General features: G+C 47.7%; 1 protein-coding gene across 2 annotated transcripts; it reads left to right on the top strand.

Moving 5' to 3' along the window:
• The first annotated feature begins 1,694 nt into the window (after positions 1–1,694).
• On the top strand, positions 1,695–13,197 carry HEY2 (hes related family bHLH transcription factor with YRPW motif 2). Of its 2 annotated transcripts, none has more exons than XM_053939030.1 (5): positions 1,695–1,969; positions 3,150–3,228; positions 3,333–3,416; positions 6,031–6,112; positions 10,954–13,197. In XM_053939030.1, exons 1-5 carry the CDS (start codon positions 1,887–1,889, stop codon positions 11,634–11,636), a joined length of 1,011 nt encoding a protein of 336 aa, XP_053795005.1. In that variant the 5' UTR covers positions 1,695–1,886; the 3' UTR covers positions 11,637–13,197. The 2 variants fall into 2 exon arrangements, with proteins under 2 accessions (XP_053795005.1, XP_053795006.1); XM_053939031.1 differs by lacking the exon at positions 1,695–1,969 and adding an exon at positions 2,428–2,529.
• The last annotated feature ends 223 nt before the right edge of the window (positions 13,198–13,420 follow it).

The following is a 13,420-nucleotide window of genomic DNA, read 5'->3' as shown; positions in this document are numbered from 1 at the left end:
GCATGAAAAGGATGTCCCGGTAGGGCAATGAGGCATGAAATCCCGCTGTTCCTTTACATAGTAGCAACATCCACATGTAAAGGGCAAACAACCCGACGTGCCACCAAATATAATTGCAGAGATGGCGGATGTTGGCGTACAAAAGAGCTGGCGCCGGTTTCTCATTCGCAGCGGCCCTTTGCCGCACACACACCCGCGAACGAACCAAACCACCTGTACCTTCCACGGGATTTAACCGAGTGGAAAACTGAGTCATTGGTACCGTCGGCTGCTAAATATAAAGCAGCCGGGGCAAACTCCGCCCGCAGGCAGAAGCGGCTCCGGCGCTGCCGAGCGGGGCCACGCCGGGAAGGTGCCCGCTCTCTGCGGCCCGTCGAGCTCGCAGCCTACCCCGAAAGGAAAGCCGGAGTCATCGGCCCCTCCGGCCCTTTTTTCGTCCCGACCCGCCATGCCTCCCTCCCTCTGTCCGGAGGAGAATCGTGCTGTCGCCGCCTGGAAACCCGGAGAGGCGAGAGCAGTGCGGCCACGGTGAGGGTCGCGGCGCCACGCCGCGCTGAACGGGAGACTCTTCGCTGCTCTGTCGTTTTGCGGCGACGCCGGCAGCTATTTCCCGCGTCACTCTCCGACAGGTGCTGCTTGCCGGAGCCCGGGTCGGGCAGCCGCAGCCCCGAGCGGCCAGGCGGGGCGGTGAGGGGGCTGCCCCCGTCCCGACAAGGCACCGAGCCATAGCAAGGGCAGCCCCCTCGCCGCTAGCCTTCAAGTCCTGCGGGCTGCTGAGCGACCGCGGCTCCGGGTGCCGCCGAGAGCCAGGATAAGGTGGAGGTGTCCAAGCTGGTGCCGAACCCTCCCCGCCCCGTCCCGGCCCCTCTCGGCCAGCGTCCGACAGCAGAGGCGGGAGAAAAACTTTCCTAAGAAGGTGGCAAAGCGGATGGAGGGGGGAACAGGCAGATAGGGGCAGTCAACAGTTGAAAGATTAAATTTCTGCAGAGAACATACCACTCCGAATGTATTTTGTCAGGAATCCGGAATTTGAAAACACAAACAAACGAGGTGGGGAAATCCCAAACAAAAGCAAAATAAAACCCGCCTGGTACAGATCCTCCAGTAAGCGAGACGCTAAACTTCAAGTCGTTCCCAGCAGGGATTATCGCTGTGCTTGGCTCCCGGCCCTGCAAGAGCCCGCTAGCCATCGGCGCGCCCGCGGAGCCCAGCGGGACGGGGCGGCTGGGGACGCACCCGGCCGGGAAGGATTTATACATTTCCCGGGACTTACACAACTCTCCAACGCACGCTCATGTGCCCGATAACACAACTCGCGGCACCGAAAGAAAGGAGACCGGGGCTGCTGCCACCGCCCGGGGCTCTCTGTAGCGCTGGACAGGGGGTTGATTTGGCTCGTGTGTTACGGGCGGAGGGGAGCAAGATCTTCCCAAATGCCCGGTGAGAGATGGACAGCGGGGCGACCCCGGCCACCCCTCCTCGTCCGACAGCATCGGAGGGCTGGGAATCCAGAACTGCTCCGTCTCCCCGCAGGGCGAGCTCTGAGGATGCTCGGAACCCCGTACCCCTCCCTCCCCGGCCCCGTGCCGGCTCCGCTCCCCGCCTGCCGTGAGCCGAGGGCGGCGGGGCCCCCGCAGGGCGGGCGGGCGGCCGCCCGCTCCTCCGCACGCCTCCGCGCCCCGGCGGTGGGCGGCCCCCGCCCGTCACCCTCGGCAGGGCGGGCCTTGCCGGGGGCGGGCCGTCGGGCTTGAGGCTGTGCCGCGGCGTGGGAAAGCGCCTCAGAGAGGGTTTGCTCTGCTGGCTGCGCGGAGTCGTGCTGTGCCGAGCTGTGCCGTGCCCGGAGCCCCCCCGGATTTATTTATCTTTGTCCCCGCGCCGTGCACACGATGAAGCGACCTTGCGAGGAAACTACCTCAGACAGCGATATGGACGAGACGATAGACGTGGGTAGCGAGAACAACTACTCGGGGTAAGTGGGGCAACCCCGGGGCCGCCGTCTGCGTCGGTGGCGCGGGCCGGGATGTGCCCCGGGCAGGAGCAGGGCGAGGGGGAGACCCGGACACTCCCTTGGGATGGGGGTAGGGGGGGCGGCGGCCCCCCGAGGTCAGAGGTGTTATGTCCCCCTCCAGGTCAGCTGGCAGCTCGCTCATAGCCCCCCCCCAAAAAATTAGCCCCGCGCTTGGACTTGCCCGAGCCTCGAAATTACGCGCAGCACTCCGGTAGCTTTGTGAGCCACCAGGCTGCGGTTCATTAGCTCCGCTTGATTTGCCATTTGCAATCAGACCTTTTCCAAAATCGCTCCTGATCAGGCCGAACAACCTAAAGAAACCGGCGCCAGTGGGAAATGAGCCGTGGAAAGTAAGCAGGGATCCTCAGCAGCTGAACTTCAGCAGACCCGCCATGCGAGCCGAGGGCGAGCAGTGGTGTTTGCCCAGGGAGAGTCGGGCTGGGCACGCTGAGGGGCTTCTGGTCTCCTCCTGCCAATTTGGAGGTTCATGCACCAGAGCCCTATCTCGTTCTCATCAGTAGGTAAATAAGTATTAAAATATACTGATTTTTTTTTTTTCGCATTCATGATGAAATAAGAGCAACTTCATATTCGTGGGTAGTATAGTTTTAAAAGCAGATTTTGAATTCTGCTCCTGATCCTGGACAATGCAACAGAGCCAGGCTGAGGACCTGGCATCATACTTGACCATCTACTGACTGTGTAGCAATGGGCAGCAACGTCAAAACCCAGCAGGCCTGGCAGAGATTGCGTCATCGGGTATGTCCACTTACCACTGCTGTTGCCATATCGAGATGGTTCATGTGGATTTGGGCCTGGTTCTTCAGCCTGTACTTGGTAGGCAGGACCTTATATGCAAAGAAAATGAAATCTGTGCTGGATAGTGAACCGTCTACAGAAAAGGACTTTATTTCCAACAGAGTGTTGGAAAATTCAGAATGTCAATTCAAAATGTATGCTGGGGCAGTCAAAACTGAAATGCATTGCTGTCTTCAAAAACACTGTGCAATGCAAGGGACCTCTTAAAAGCATTGAAAATGGCATTAGAGGGACGATGCATATGTAACATGGTGACCTAAGGTGTCTTCAAAGAGCAGTGTCAAGTTGTGCAACACCTGACATACTTTTTATTGTTTTGCAGGCAAAGTAATAGTTCTGTCATTCGATCAAATTCCCCAACAACAACATCTCAGATCATGGCTAGAAAGAAAAGAAGAGGGGTATGTTTCATTTAATTATTTTTGCATCTGACAGTTTGCATGTGTGCTGTGATTTTGCCCTTCATGTATATAAACTTAATGTGTTTTGGTTTTTTTGTGAATAGATTATAGAGAAAAGGCGCCGTGATCGTATAAATAACAGTTTATCAGAGCTGAGGAGGCTTGTGCCAACTGCGTTTGAAAAACAAGTAAGCTTTTTTTTTCATATAAATTCTGTATCTCATCTGGCAATGTTAGTTCTCTCATAAATCTCATTAAAATAATACTGTATGTGTCCTGATCTGGCACAAAGCAGGCATTTCAATAAAATGCTTTGTTGTGGCAAAACTATTAGAAACATAATTCATTATAAGGCTGAAAAACATTTCCATTCTTTGGCTTGTTTTTCCCTTAAGGGTAACTGTGTTCATGTTGCCCCTGTTCTTTCGATGAATTCCAGTAGTGGTTTTGTTAAAAATGTGCTTTACTCCATATTAAATAAAAAATAAAAAAACACAAACCTAACACAACTCCCCAAACCTGTACGTAAATTAGCCTTCTGTCTAAATCTTTAAATATAATTTACTTTGCTGCTACTTTAACAGACCTTTTTTTCCAATCTATACTTTCTGTTGCAAGCGAATCAGTGTAGTTTCCTGAAAAGGGAGCAGACAGTCTGGATTATTCATGTTTTAAGATTACTCTTTAGAACCAGTGCATTAGGAAGTGGAATAGGCCCATGTTTGTCAGCTAGTGAAGTCAGTGATATATGCAGACTTTCAGTGAGAAAGTATTTAGTAGGAAGTCTGGAAGGATCCAGTTAATTTTGGCTCAGCTCCTTGGTCATGAAATTACAGACCAAGCGCTTAGAATACAATGTTTTGTAAAAAAAACTTTAAAAAAAAGGCATTTCGGTTTTTTCCATCCAGATTAATTTTTTTCCATATCTTGAATTTTATTTTTTGGGCTTTGATTCAATATTCAGCCTTGTTCCTGTTTTGCTAGAAGTGTCTGAAGATCTATGGATATGTGCAACTGACACTATGTTTCAATAAAAATGAAACATCTGAAAATAAATAACCTGACTGCCTCCTAATAGTAAAATAAAAAAACCCAGAAAGTAAAACCTGAGAGCGGGATTGGGAGGTGCTGAATATAAGTGGTAACTAACGTGGCAAACACTGCACCGTGTTAGGCCTATTTCATCCCTGGCCTGAGCAAAAGCCGGCTGAAACAAATAAATTCGAAGTATTGGTTGAGAGCATCACTTGTGTCACCTGCAGTATGATTTTTAGTAACTGGTATTTGTCACTGTGCCCTTACGTTCGTTCTGGCAAAACAGTGACAAGGATATTTTCAGCTAGATAAACAGGGGCAAGAGACAACAGTTGTTTGTGCCATTTTATTGTTTATTTCTTGAAAACCACAAACATTATAAAACAAGTCCTACAGAGCCTTTGGAAATTACCCAGCACCATGCAGTTTTTAGCTATTAGTCACTCTCACTGAGACGGCTTGTGCTGTGTCTATGGAAAAGATGAAGTCTGAGAAAACTACAGGATATAGCTTCATGTAAAATGGAGAATTCTGACCAAACATTCACACGCACATCAACGTTGGTACGTTGAAAGCAATAAGCAGATTGAAAAAAATCCACCGCCATAAAAATGAGCATGTTCTGTATTTGAATCAGAAAGTCCCACCATTTTCCCACAATATGCCAAGGACAAAGTCATCAGTTCTTGCCCAGCTCCTTGACATTCAGCTCACTGGAGTTTCCAAGTTGGAGGTTTAGTTTCGCTTCCGCCTCCCTCCCTCCCCAAGCCCCCGTGCTGCTCCCAAGTGTGGCAGAGATGAGCGCTCTGAAGCACAGCTGCACAGCGCCGGGTAAGCTTTGCCCAACTCAAAAATGTGCAACCTGGCTGAAGCTGGCCGAGACAGTGAGGTGGCCCAAATGATAACTAAGAGAAAAAAAAGTGGGTTGCAAGATGTGATCCACTGGTGGCTGCAGCTTGCACGGCCCTGATTTTAACTGATGCCAAGAGATGATCTCTTGCACTGGAATAACATTTGTGTTGTCTCGGTGTGTTCCAGATATCCAAGGGAATCGTACCAAGCAAAATAGTTTTATTTATACATTGATATACTAATACTATCTTTTGAGTTCTATTTTGTACTTTTTGAAGTATCCCTTGTAGCTCTGTGAGCCACTCTTAGTGTCAGAAAAGATTTTTGCTGACAGAGGAGCTACACTCTTTCACAGTATTTAGTCCTTGCAAAGTAGGCCTCTCACTAACTTAAAATATTGCGGACTGTGTGGCATTTTTTTTTCAGTCCAAAAATGAGAATGGAATATTCAGCAACCAAATGATACATTGCAAATTAACAGGCCATGAAGAGAGGGACAGTGCTGGGTGTGTGTCCGCAGGGACACCTACTGGTAATAGCACAAAAAGTAAGGTTGCAGTAGGGTCCTAATCTGTAACCACAAAGATCTGTCCTGCCAGCTCTCCACTTGTGTTTGTTCTTAAAAAGGAAGTCCAGAAAGTTAACAAATTTCTCTCATTTCTTGAAGATGTCATCTCTACACTACCTTCAAGGCCAGAGCTGTGCTGAGGTATAGCCCTAATAAAGAGAAATTAGGGAGGTGGTATTAGTCCTTAGACCAAGCCTGGGAAGCAGATGCTCACGAAAGAATTAAGCAGAGAATGTCCTAATGATAGGGGAAATTGAAACCATAAGGCTGAGCTCAGTGGAAAGTATATCAAATTAAAGTTTCTAGTACTCGTAAGCCTTTATTTATATGTGTCTCTTATCTGAAAGGGATCTGCCAAATTAGAAAAAGCGGAAATACTGCAAATGACAGTGGATCATCTGAAGATGCTGCAGGCAACAGGAGGGAAAGGTAAGGAGCCAACAATCTTTTTTTCTAATATTTGGGGAAATCTCATCAAAAAAAGTGCTTTGAGGAGCTGTGATAGGCGTTTCCAGATTAAAAGAGTGGAAATCAATGCTAATGGCAGGATTGAACTCGTGGGAAAGAGCTACTGGGACAAAAGAAGCACTTGACCCTGGGCTTGTGTTTGCTTTCATAACACTGTGGGAGTAAAGGCTTCATTCACAGGCAGCCCAGTGAGAGATTTGTTTGGGGTTTCCAAAGAGCACTGAAATCTGCACAGGGAGACAAAACAAATACACAAACACCAAACATAAACAGGAGGTTTGTGGCAACAATTGTGTAGCAAAAAATCTGATGCTAAACCTCATTATTGAGCTGCTATACTGAAGGAAGTGAACAGAGAAGAACTTTAATTTATGTTTAAATATTTTCTTTGTTCTGGAAAGACTTTTCAGTTCCAGGTTAGACCATCTCATTCACCAGAACAAAACTCAGTCTTGCTCTATGCAGCTCCAGGTATCTGATAAAGCAGGTGGGCAGGCAATGCTCTCTGCACTCACATTTCTATGCTATATTTGTGTGTCAGAGGCCGGCATAGCTCCCTGTTAATGGCTGCTGGCGTGACGCAGTGGCTGCACTCGCTGACCCATTAGATCAGCCAAGTGCCGGGAGTCGAGCGTACCTCTCTTGTGCAAGCTGACAGTCCCAAGGCTGGAGGCCAAATGGTTTCAGCCACCCACGAGGTGCTCTGTGTAGTCATGATTTTGGAACTTATTTGGAGCTAAAAACTTGCTGGCATTCCATAAGCATGGTCCCATGTCTCGTGCCATCAACCGTGATCATGCCTTGAATTGTTGTAATGGAAACCAGCTGATTCTTCAGTCACCCACTATGCCATATAGGTAAAGGCTGGAAAATAAAACTGCTGCTTTCTCTCTCTTACTTTTTTTTTTTACCAAAGTTTTTAGTGCATAACTGAGTTATGCTCCTCTCAGTACCTTGCAGCAATTAAAAAACTCAGCTAAGAATCAGTGCATGCCTAACAGCAGATGGCTATAGGAAAGCAGGTTAAAGGCTGGTGTTCTGTTAAATGTGAAAATTAATACCAAGCTGACATACCTTTTTTCTAAGTGTTAAGGAGTTTTTTCTAGGAGTCCATTTAAGCTTAAAATTTATAGGTAACTTGTTTGATAAGAGATGAAAGGAATTTTATTGCCCATCAGGTAACAGACATGTCTCTTGATTCCTCAGAAAATGTACAAAATTTTAAAAGAAGGTTAACATATATATATGTAAAAAGTACTTGAGAAAGCACTCTAGTTGCTAAAGATACGCTCTTGAAATGCCAGAATTGATCATGGTTATGCAGTCGGTATTCAGGTGATTCAAATCCTCTGTGTGTCCCAGTGACGGTGCCTTCTTTGAGAGTGTGGTTGTGTGCTGGTGTTCCACAAGCTCTGTCTCCCTCGGTGCATGGAGCACAGAGTGCTTGGCTGCTGAGGGAAGTGGCTGTTTCGCTTCATCCTCCCCATGCGATGTGTGGCTCAGCTATCCCAGCCTGACCCCCACATCACGCTGCACATTGTTCCATTGTTCCTCTGAGGAGCTGCAGCAGCTCCCACCCCTCCAATGTTTGCACCGACAGCAGGACAGCCAGGAGGTGAACCCAAATGGAGACGTAATTTATCAGGAAGCTTCCTTCCCTGGCTTCCCCACCCAAAAAAAAATATGCAGGGGATTTTTTTATAAATGGGTCGGGTCAGGTGGCCAAGTGGGGCAGGGGATGAAATGCCTGGGATGGGAGCTGCGGGACAGAGCGATATGTTGGTGGAGCCCAGTCTCTGGCTCCAGTTGTACAAACTGGATGTTGTTAGCAGTCCTATGTCTTGCAGTCTGTTCTCTTCCTTGGTTGGTTTCTGCTGCCATGTCTCTCCTGCCCCAGCTGACACCGGCATAGCCGTGGCAGTGCAGGAAAGGATGAAGTGTTGTGGTGTGGGAAGAGGCAATGCAGGCTTATTTCTGCAACTGCCTTTTACACCATGATCCACAGTGGGTGGCCCATCACAATAATACCTGATCGCTTCACAAATACTACAACTTTATCTGCTCCTTCTGTCCTAGAGATAAGAGTAATCTCACTGCACAGATTAAGAAACTGTAAGAAAAAGAGGTTTGAGAATTAGTACTGGGCAAAGTTTAAACCTGCATTTCCTGCTTGCTTAATGTTTTATTTTGCAATCTAGCTAACAGTTCTAAATATAATTTCTTAGAGTATTTTTAAAGTAAATATTTGTTTTATTTGCATTTATTTCCAGCTTTGTAATTAATCTTGTGAGACAGAGGGTTTTTTTTGTATCAGAAAAGAAAATGAGTTTGATCATTTTCACCAGGGGCAAACACTTATTACTGCAGAAAGGAGAAATGAGTCCTGATACCCATACACTGCCCTGCATTGAGGACTGTCCTCTTCCTCACACAGAAAGGAGGACATCCATGATGGGGAATGGGTGGAACTTGGCAAGTCGAGATGGGGTTGGCCACCGCTCAGCACACAGATCCCGAGGTGGGCACTGCAGGAAAAAAAACCCAACATGACTTCTGCCCCTTCTCTGCTTTTCAGAGCTGCCTCAGGCAGGCAGATGCCTCTCAGGTCCTGTGCAGACTCCTCGTTTCCGCCACCCTAACGCAGGTGTGGATAGTGGTCGCCTGTTCACATTGAGTTATTATTTTGGCCTCAGGCCAGGGCTTTTTGCTGATGGTGCAAGCAAGCACAGGGGAGGAGTGATTTGTCAACAGTGAGTTGCTTGCAGAGAACTGAGTGTGGTTTTATTGCAGCTACAAATGTATCTTGAGTGAGTGACACCTGGGTTATTGCATGGGTTCATGTAGCTTAAGTGGCCTGTGTGCAGCACAGGTGGGTTACCAGGACAAATGAGGTAAAACCAAGAGTTCCTATTCACTACAAAACACTGGCATGTGCTCATGGTGGAGGATGTTCTTGGGTTAGGAAAGAAATGAGAATCAACATTTTTAAGTCTCTCTTAAAAGGGGGAAGCTGGTGAAGAGGAAACCGGGAAAAGATAACCATCAAAATATAATGGAGCCTGGGAGTCCCAGATCTCATCGAGCCTCTGTTTTCATGTCTCGGCCACCATAGGAGACTGAAAGGGAGCCAGGATTACCAGGGCTTTGGGATGGCTTGTCACAGAGCCAGCAGCTCAGACTCAGGGGAAGCTGGTGACAACCACATCCCCCACATCTCTTCCAGTCCGGAGGGAGGGAGGCCTGGAAGCCCTGGCTTGAGCCGAGTGCTCTCAGGACTCCCAGGCTGGCTGACTCGTGGCCAGAGCTGGGAAGTGGTTCTGGCTGTGCGTCAGCCCCTCTGAAGCTGCTGGAGGTCCTGGAGCCTCCAGCACAGAAGCAGTCCCCATGCCAGGCTGACTGGCACCCGAGAAGGTGCCCTGCTATCTCACTGCTCCTGGCATGCCTGGCCTTTGTCTCTCAGGAGTTCACTCAAACCTTTGGTTGCAGTGGACCTGGCAGGAAGAAAGCTGTGAGGAGTCAGCACTTGTGGACAGGAGCCCTCAACTCCTCACGCTCGTTGATCTGCTGGCTGAGCCAGAGTTTCACTCAGGTTCAGATGAGCAAGTAGGCATGCAGCAAAAGCACCATCGTGATTTGGCAAGATGGAGTGTATATCGGGCAGGGGATTTGGAGCAACACAGATAAATGTGCCTGAGTTAATTCTGTAATGTGCGCATGCAGTGGCAGAAACACTTTCGTCTAGCCTGAAAATTGATTAAAATTAAAAAAGCCATCTAAAGTGCGAGCATTTTTCAGAAAGGCCGAGATTATTTCATGACAGAGTACAAGGCCTTGCTGCCACATTCCACCATAAGAGGGGGACTTGATCTTTATATACTGACACACATCACAGTCATGCATACCTAAAAATTTTCATTGAAAGTGAGAGGAAAAACCATGCCAACTTGGGAGTGGATAGGATATAACTCCCCCAAGAAGACAACATCTAAACTAAAATAGGAAAATTCCAAAAAGTGGAATAAGTTTTTGTGGTTGAAGAGCTGCCACTTAAACACAAGATGTTATGCTCACCCCTTTTAGAAAGGGAGTATCTTTTCATGTGCATTTAATAAAACTTTTTTTTCAAACACTTTTTTGTCCCAAGCCTATGGAGCTCCAGTTGCTGTTTGTTGAAATACCTCATGGGCCATATGACTGTCAGTCTTCCATTTCCAAATTAGTGATGGCATTACATAAAACGCTTTTTCAGTAAAGCTTTTTATTGTGTGTGTGCAGAGTCATCACAGGATGGTTTTTGTTTGTAGTTAAGCAACATCGTATGTCATATTGTCTTAATGACTCTGTGAAGTAGATGGGACCCCAGCAGCAGCTACAACAACTATCTCACAATGTCAAGAAATAGTCTGAAAGCATTAGGATGAATGCCAGTGTAGGGAAGAAAAGGCAGGGTAGTACATGCAAGCTCTCTGATCTCCAGCCTGTTTCATTGTGTGGATAAGCATCTCATTCACACATACAGGATCAACACTGCACTGCAGCAGCTTGCTGAGGAATTTCAGGAGAGGCATCATGTATCTTTTTAAGTGTCTTATGGACTTATTTCTTTTCATTTGTATATTGTCTGCATAAACAACTGCAGCCTATTATGTTACAGGGATGGTCAAAGAGATGATTTACAGACCAGAGAACAAACTTCTGTTGCACATCTTAACCCATAAATGGCAAACAGGAAACGTGGTGGCTGAGCCAGGACTGGGTTGGCCAGCTCCACATTCAACACGTATTTTGCCCTCCCCTTGCAGGTTATTTTGACGTTCATTCCCTGGCCATGGATTTCATGAGCATCGGCTTCCGGGAGTGCTTGACAGAAGTCGCGAGGTACCTGACTTCGGTGGAAGGTCTCGACACATCCGACCCCCTGCGTGTTAGACTCGTGTCTCACCTGAGCACCTGTGCTTCTCAGAGGGAAGCTGCTGCCATGACCTCCTCCATGGTCCACCACCACCACCACCCCTTGCACCCTCACCACTGGGCAGCCGCCTTCCACCACCTCCCGGCCGCTCTGCTGCAGCCGAATGGACTCCACGCCTCTGATGCTGCCCCATGCAGACTCTCCTCGGACGTGCCCCCGCACGGCTCCGCCCTGCTCACGGCCACCTTCGCCCACGCCGATGCCGCCCTCAGAGTCCCCTCCGCTGGCAGCATCGCTCCCTGTGTCCCTCCTCTCTCTACCTCCCTCTTGTCCCTTTCAGCCACTGTTCACGCCGCGGCAGCAGCAGCCACAGCTGCAGCCCAGAGCTTTCCCCTCTCCTTCACCGGCACCTTCCCCATGCTCCCACCCAGCGCGGCCGCCGCTGCTGTCGCTGCGGCCACCGCCATCACCCCTCCGCTGGCCGTGTCAGCCACTGCCAGCCCTCAGCAGGCTGGCACCGGGGGCGGCACGAAACCCTACCGACCCTGGGGGACTGAAGTTGGAGCCTTTTAAGTCTCCCCGCCACACACACCTCTTCCCACTCCAGCTCCCTCCTCTCCCTCTCAGCACATGCGCATGTGCTCACGCTTCCCGAGCCCAGACATCCCCGCACCCACGCCCAGCCCCCGGGACTGGGATGTCTTCCCTGCTCAGCCTTCACGCGAAGGGCCTGAGGCGTGCCGGTGAGCCCACCGAGGAGCGGCGTGGTTATCCTCACTGCAGATGTCGGAGAGGACATGGGGAGACACTTTCTTCTTCTTCTCCGTTTGTCTTGCTGGAGGCACCTTGAGGGAGCAGCAATGGCTTTCATAAAAGTGTCACCATATCGGCATGTAGAGGTTTCCTGCAACGTACATAGAAATGTGTAGACATTAGAACTAATAGTTCTCCAGCTATGCATCCTTGTTTGGCAGAGAGGTGAGGGATTGCATCCACGAGGTCTCCCCAGGCTAGAAAAGGAGTTCCAGTTTCATAAGTGCCTGACATTGAAAAAATTAATAAATAAATATATATGTGTGTGTGTGTGTTCTGCTAAAACAAATAACATTGCACAGGTATGGAAATGGTATGGGAGAGAGGTGAAATTCTGCATTCATCTTCAGAACTAGGATACTTTTCCAGGGCAGATCGTGCTCTTGAAGGGGAGAGGTTTTTTTAGCCAAAAGATTGCCGAGGAAGAATGTTTAGTTTGACAGGCCTAGTTCTCGCTTAGTTCACTTTCTTTGTACAGACTTGCCAAATTGTGACGTCTAGCATAGCATTGGCAAAAGCAATTATCTTATCAGTGCTGGGATTAATGAACGTTTCAGCATTGCCTGTGAGCCCTGAGGCACCCATTTTTATGGCTTAAACATGGTGCTAGCTCCGATCTGCACAAACAGTGAATTTGTCATGCACCCAGAAGTAGCCACCTATTGAAAGTGTGCACAGTTGGATACAGAGTTGATTCATGCCAATACAAGAGATTCAGTGTTGTAAGAGTTCAACTGAACTTATTTAGCTGTACTTGGACACTTACTTTTAGCTGATTCAGTGCAAGATCCCTCTTCTTTTCACTATCAGCATCTGGGAGAATGATCACTCTGGGTATGAATGAAGTTATGGTAGGGACGATTTTTAAATTGGCTATTAACATGCCAACATTGTAATGTGGGTTTGATTCCAAACCAAAATGAATGTATTAATGGGATGTGAATAAATTATTTTGTCAATACCCAGATAACTAGTGCTGCATAAAATGGTTTGCTTTCATTTTTTTATTACAGTGACTTAAAATAACCTAAGTATTTTAATACAACCAGTCAAGAACTAGAGATTTTATGTAAAAAAAAAAAAGAAAATAAAAATAAAACACAGCATGTATTATTATGCACTTGATTTCTCTGCTGTGTGGAGAAAGCAATAAGCATTGAAAATGTTAAACATTATGCAAAATATACTTTAAAATATTTGTTTTAAAAATACTGTACCTAGTCGGTCTTTTATGCATTACTTTGTTAACCTTTTTTCTATGCAAAAGTCTTTACATATCACTAATTAAATGAAGTCCTTTTTGACTGCGTTTTATGGATGATCTGTTGCCGTATTTGTTTGCTTTTGAAGAATAGTTGTGGACTTAGAGTTGTTTTCTGCCCCTGATAACAAGCCTGTTGGCTGCTCTGTACTCTTCTTCTCCCCTTGCTCAGCCAGGAAACCCATCTTCTCCAGCGTGCTATGGAATAGGCAGGGAAAAATAGCAAAGCAGCACTGGTTTTCAGGCTTGCAAACTGGCTCTGCACTGATGGTATGCTTAAGCA

This window comes from Vidua chalybeata, chromosome 3 (genome assembly GCF_026979565.1).
Source record: "Vidua chalybeata isolate OUT-0048 chromosome 3, bVidCha1 merged haplotype, whole genome shotgun sequence".
Taxonomy (NCBI): Eukaryota; Metazoa; Chordata; class Aves; order Passeriformes; family Viduidae; genus Vidua; species Vidua chalybeata.
The sequence above is the reverse complement of the archived record's forward strand: the minus strand, read 5'-3'. Positions and strand labels throughout refer to the sequence as shown.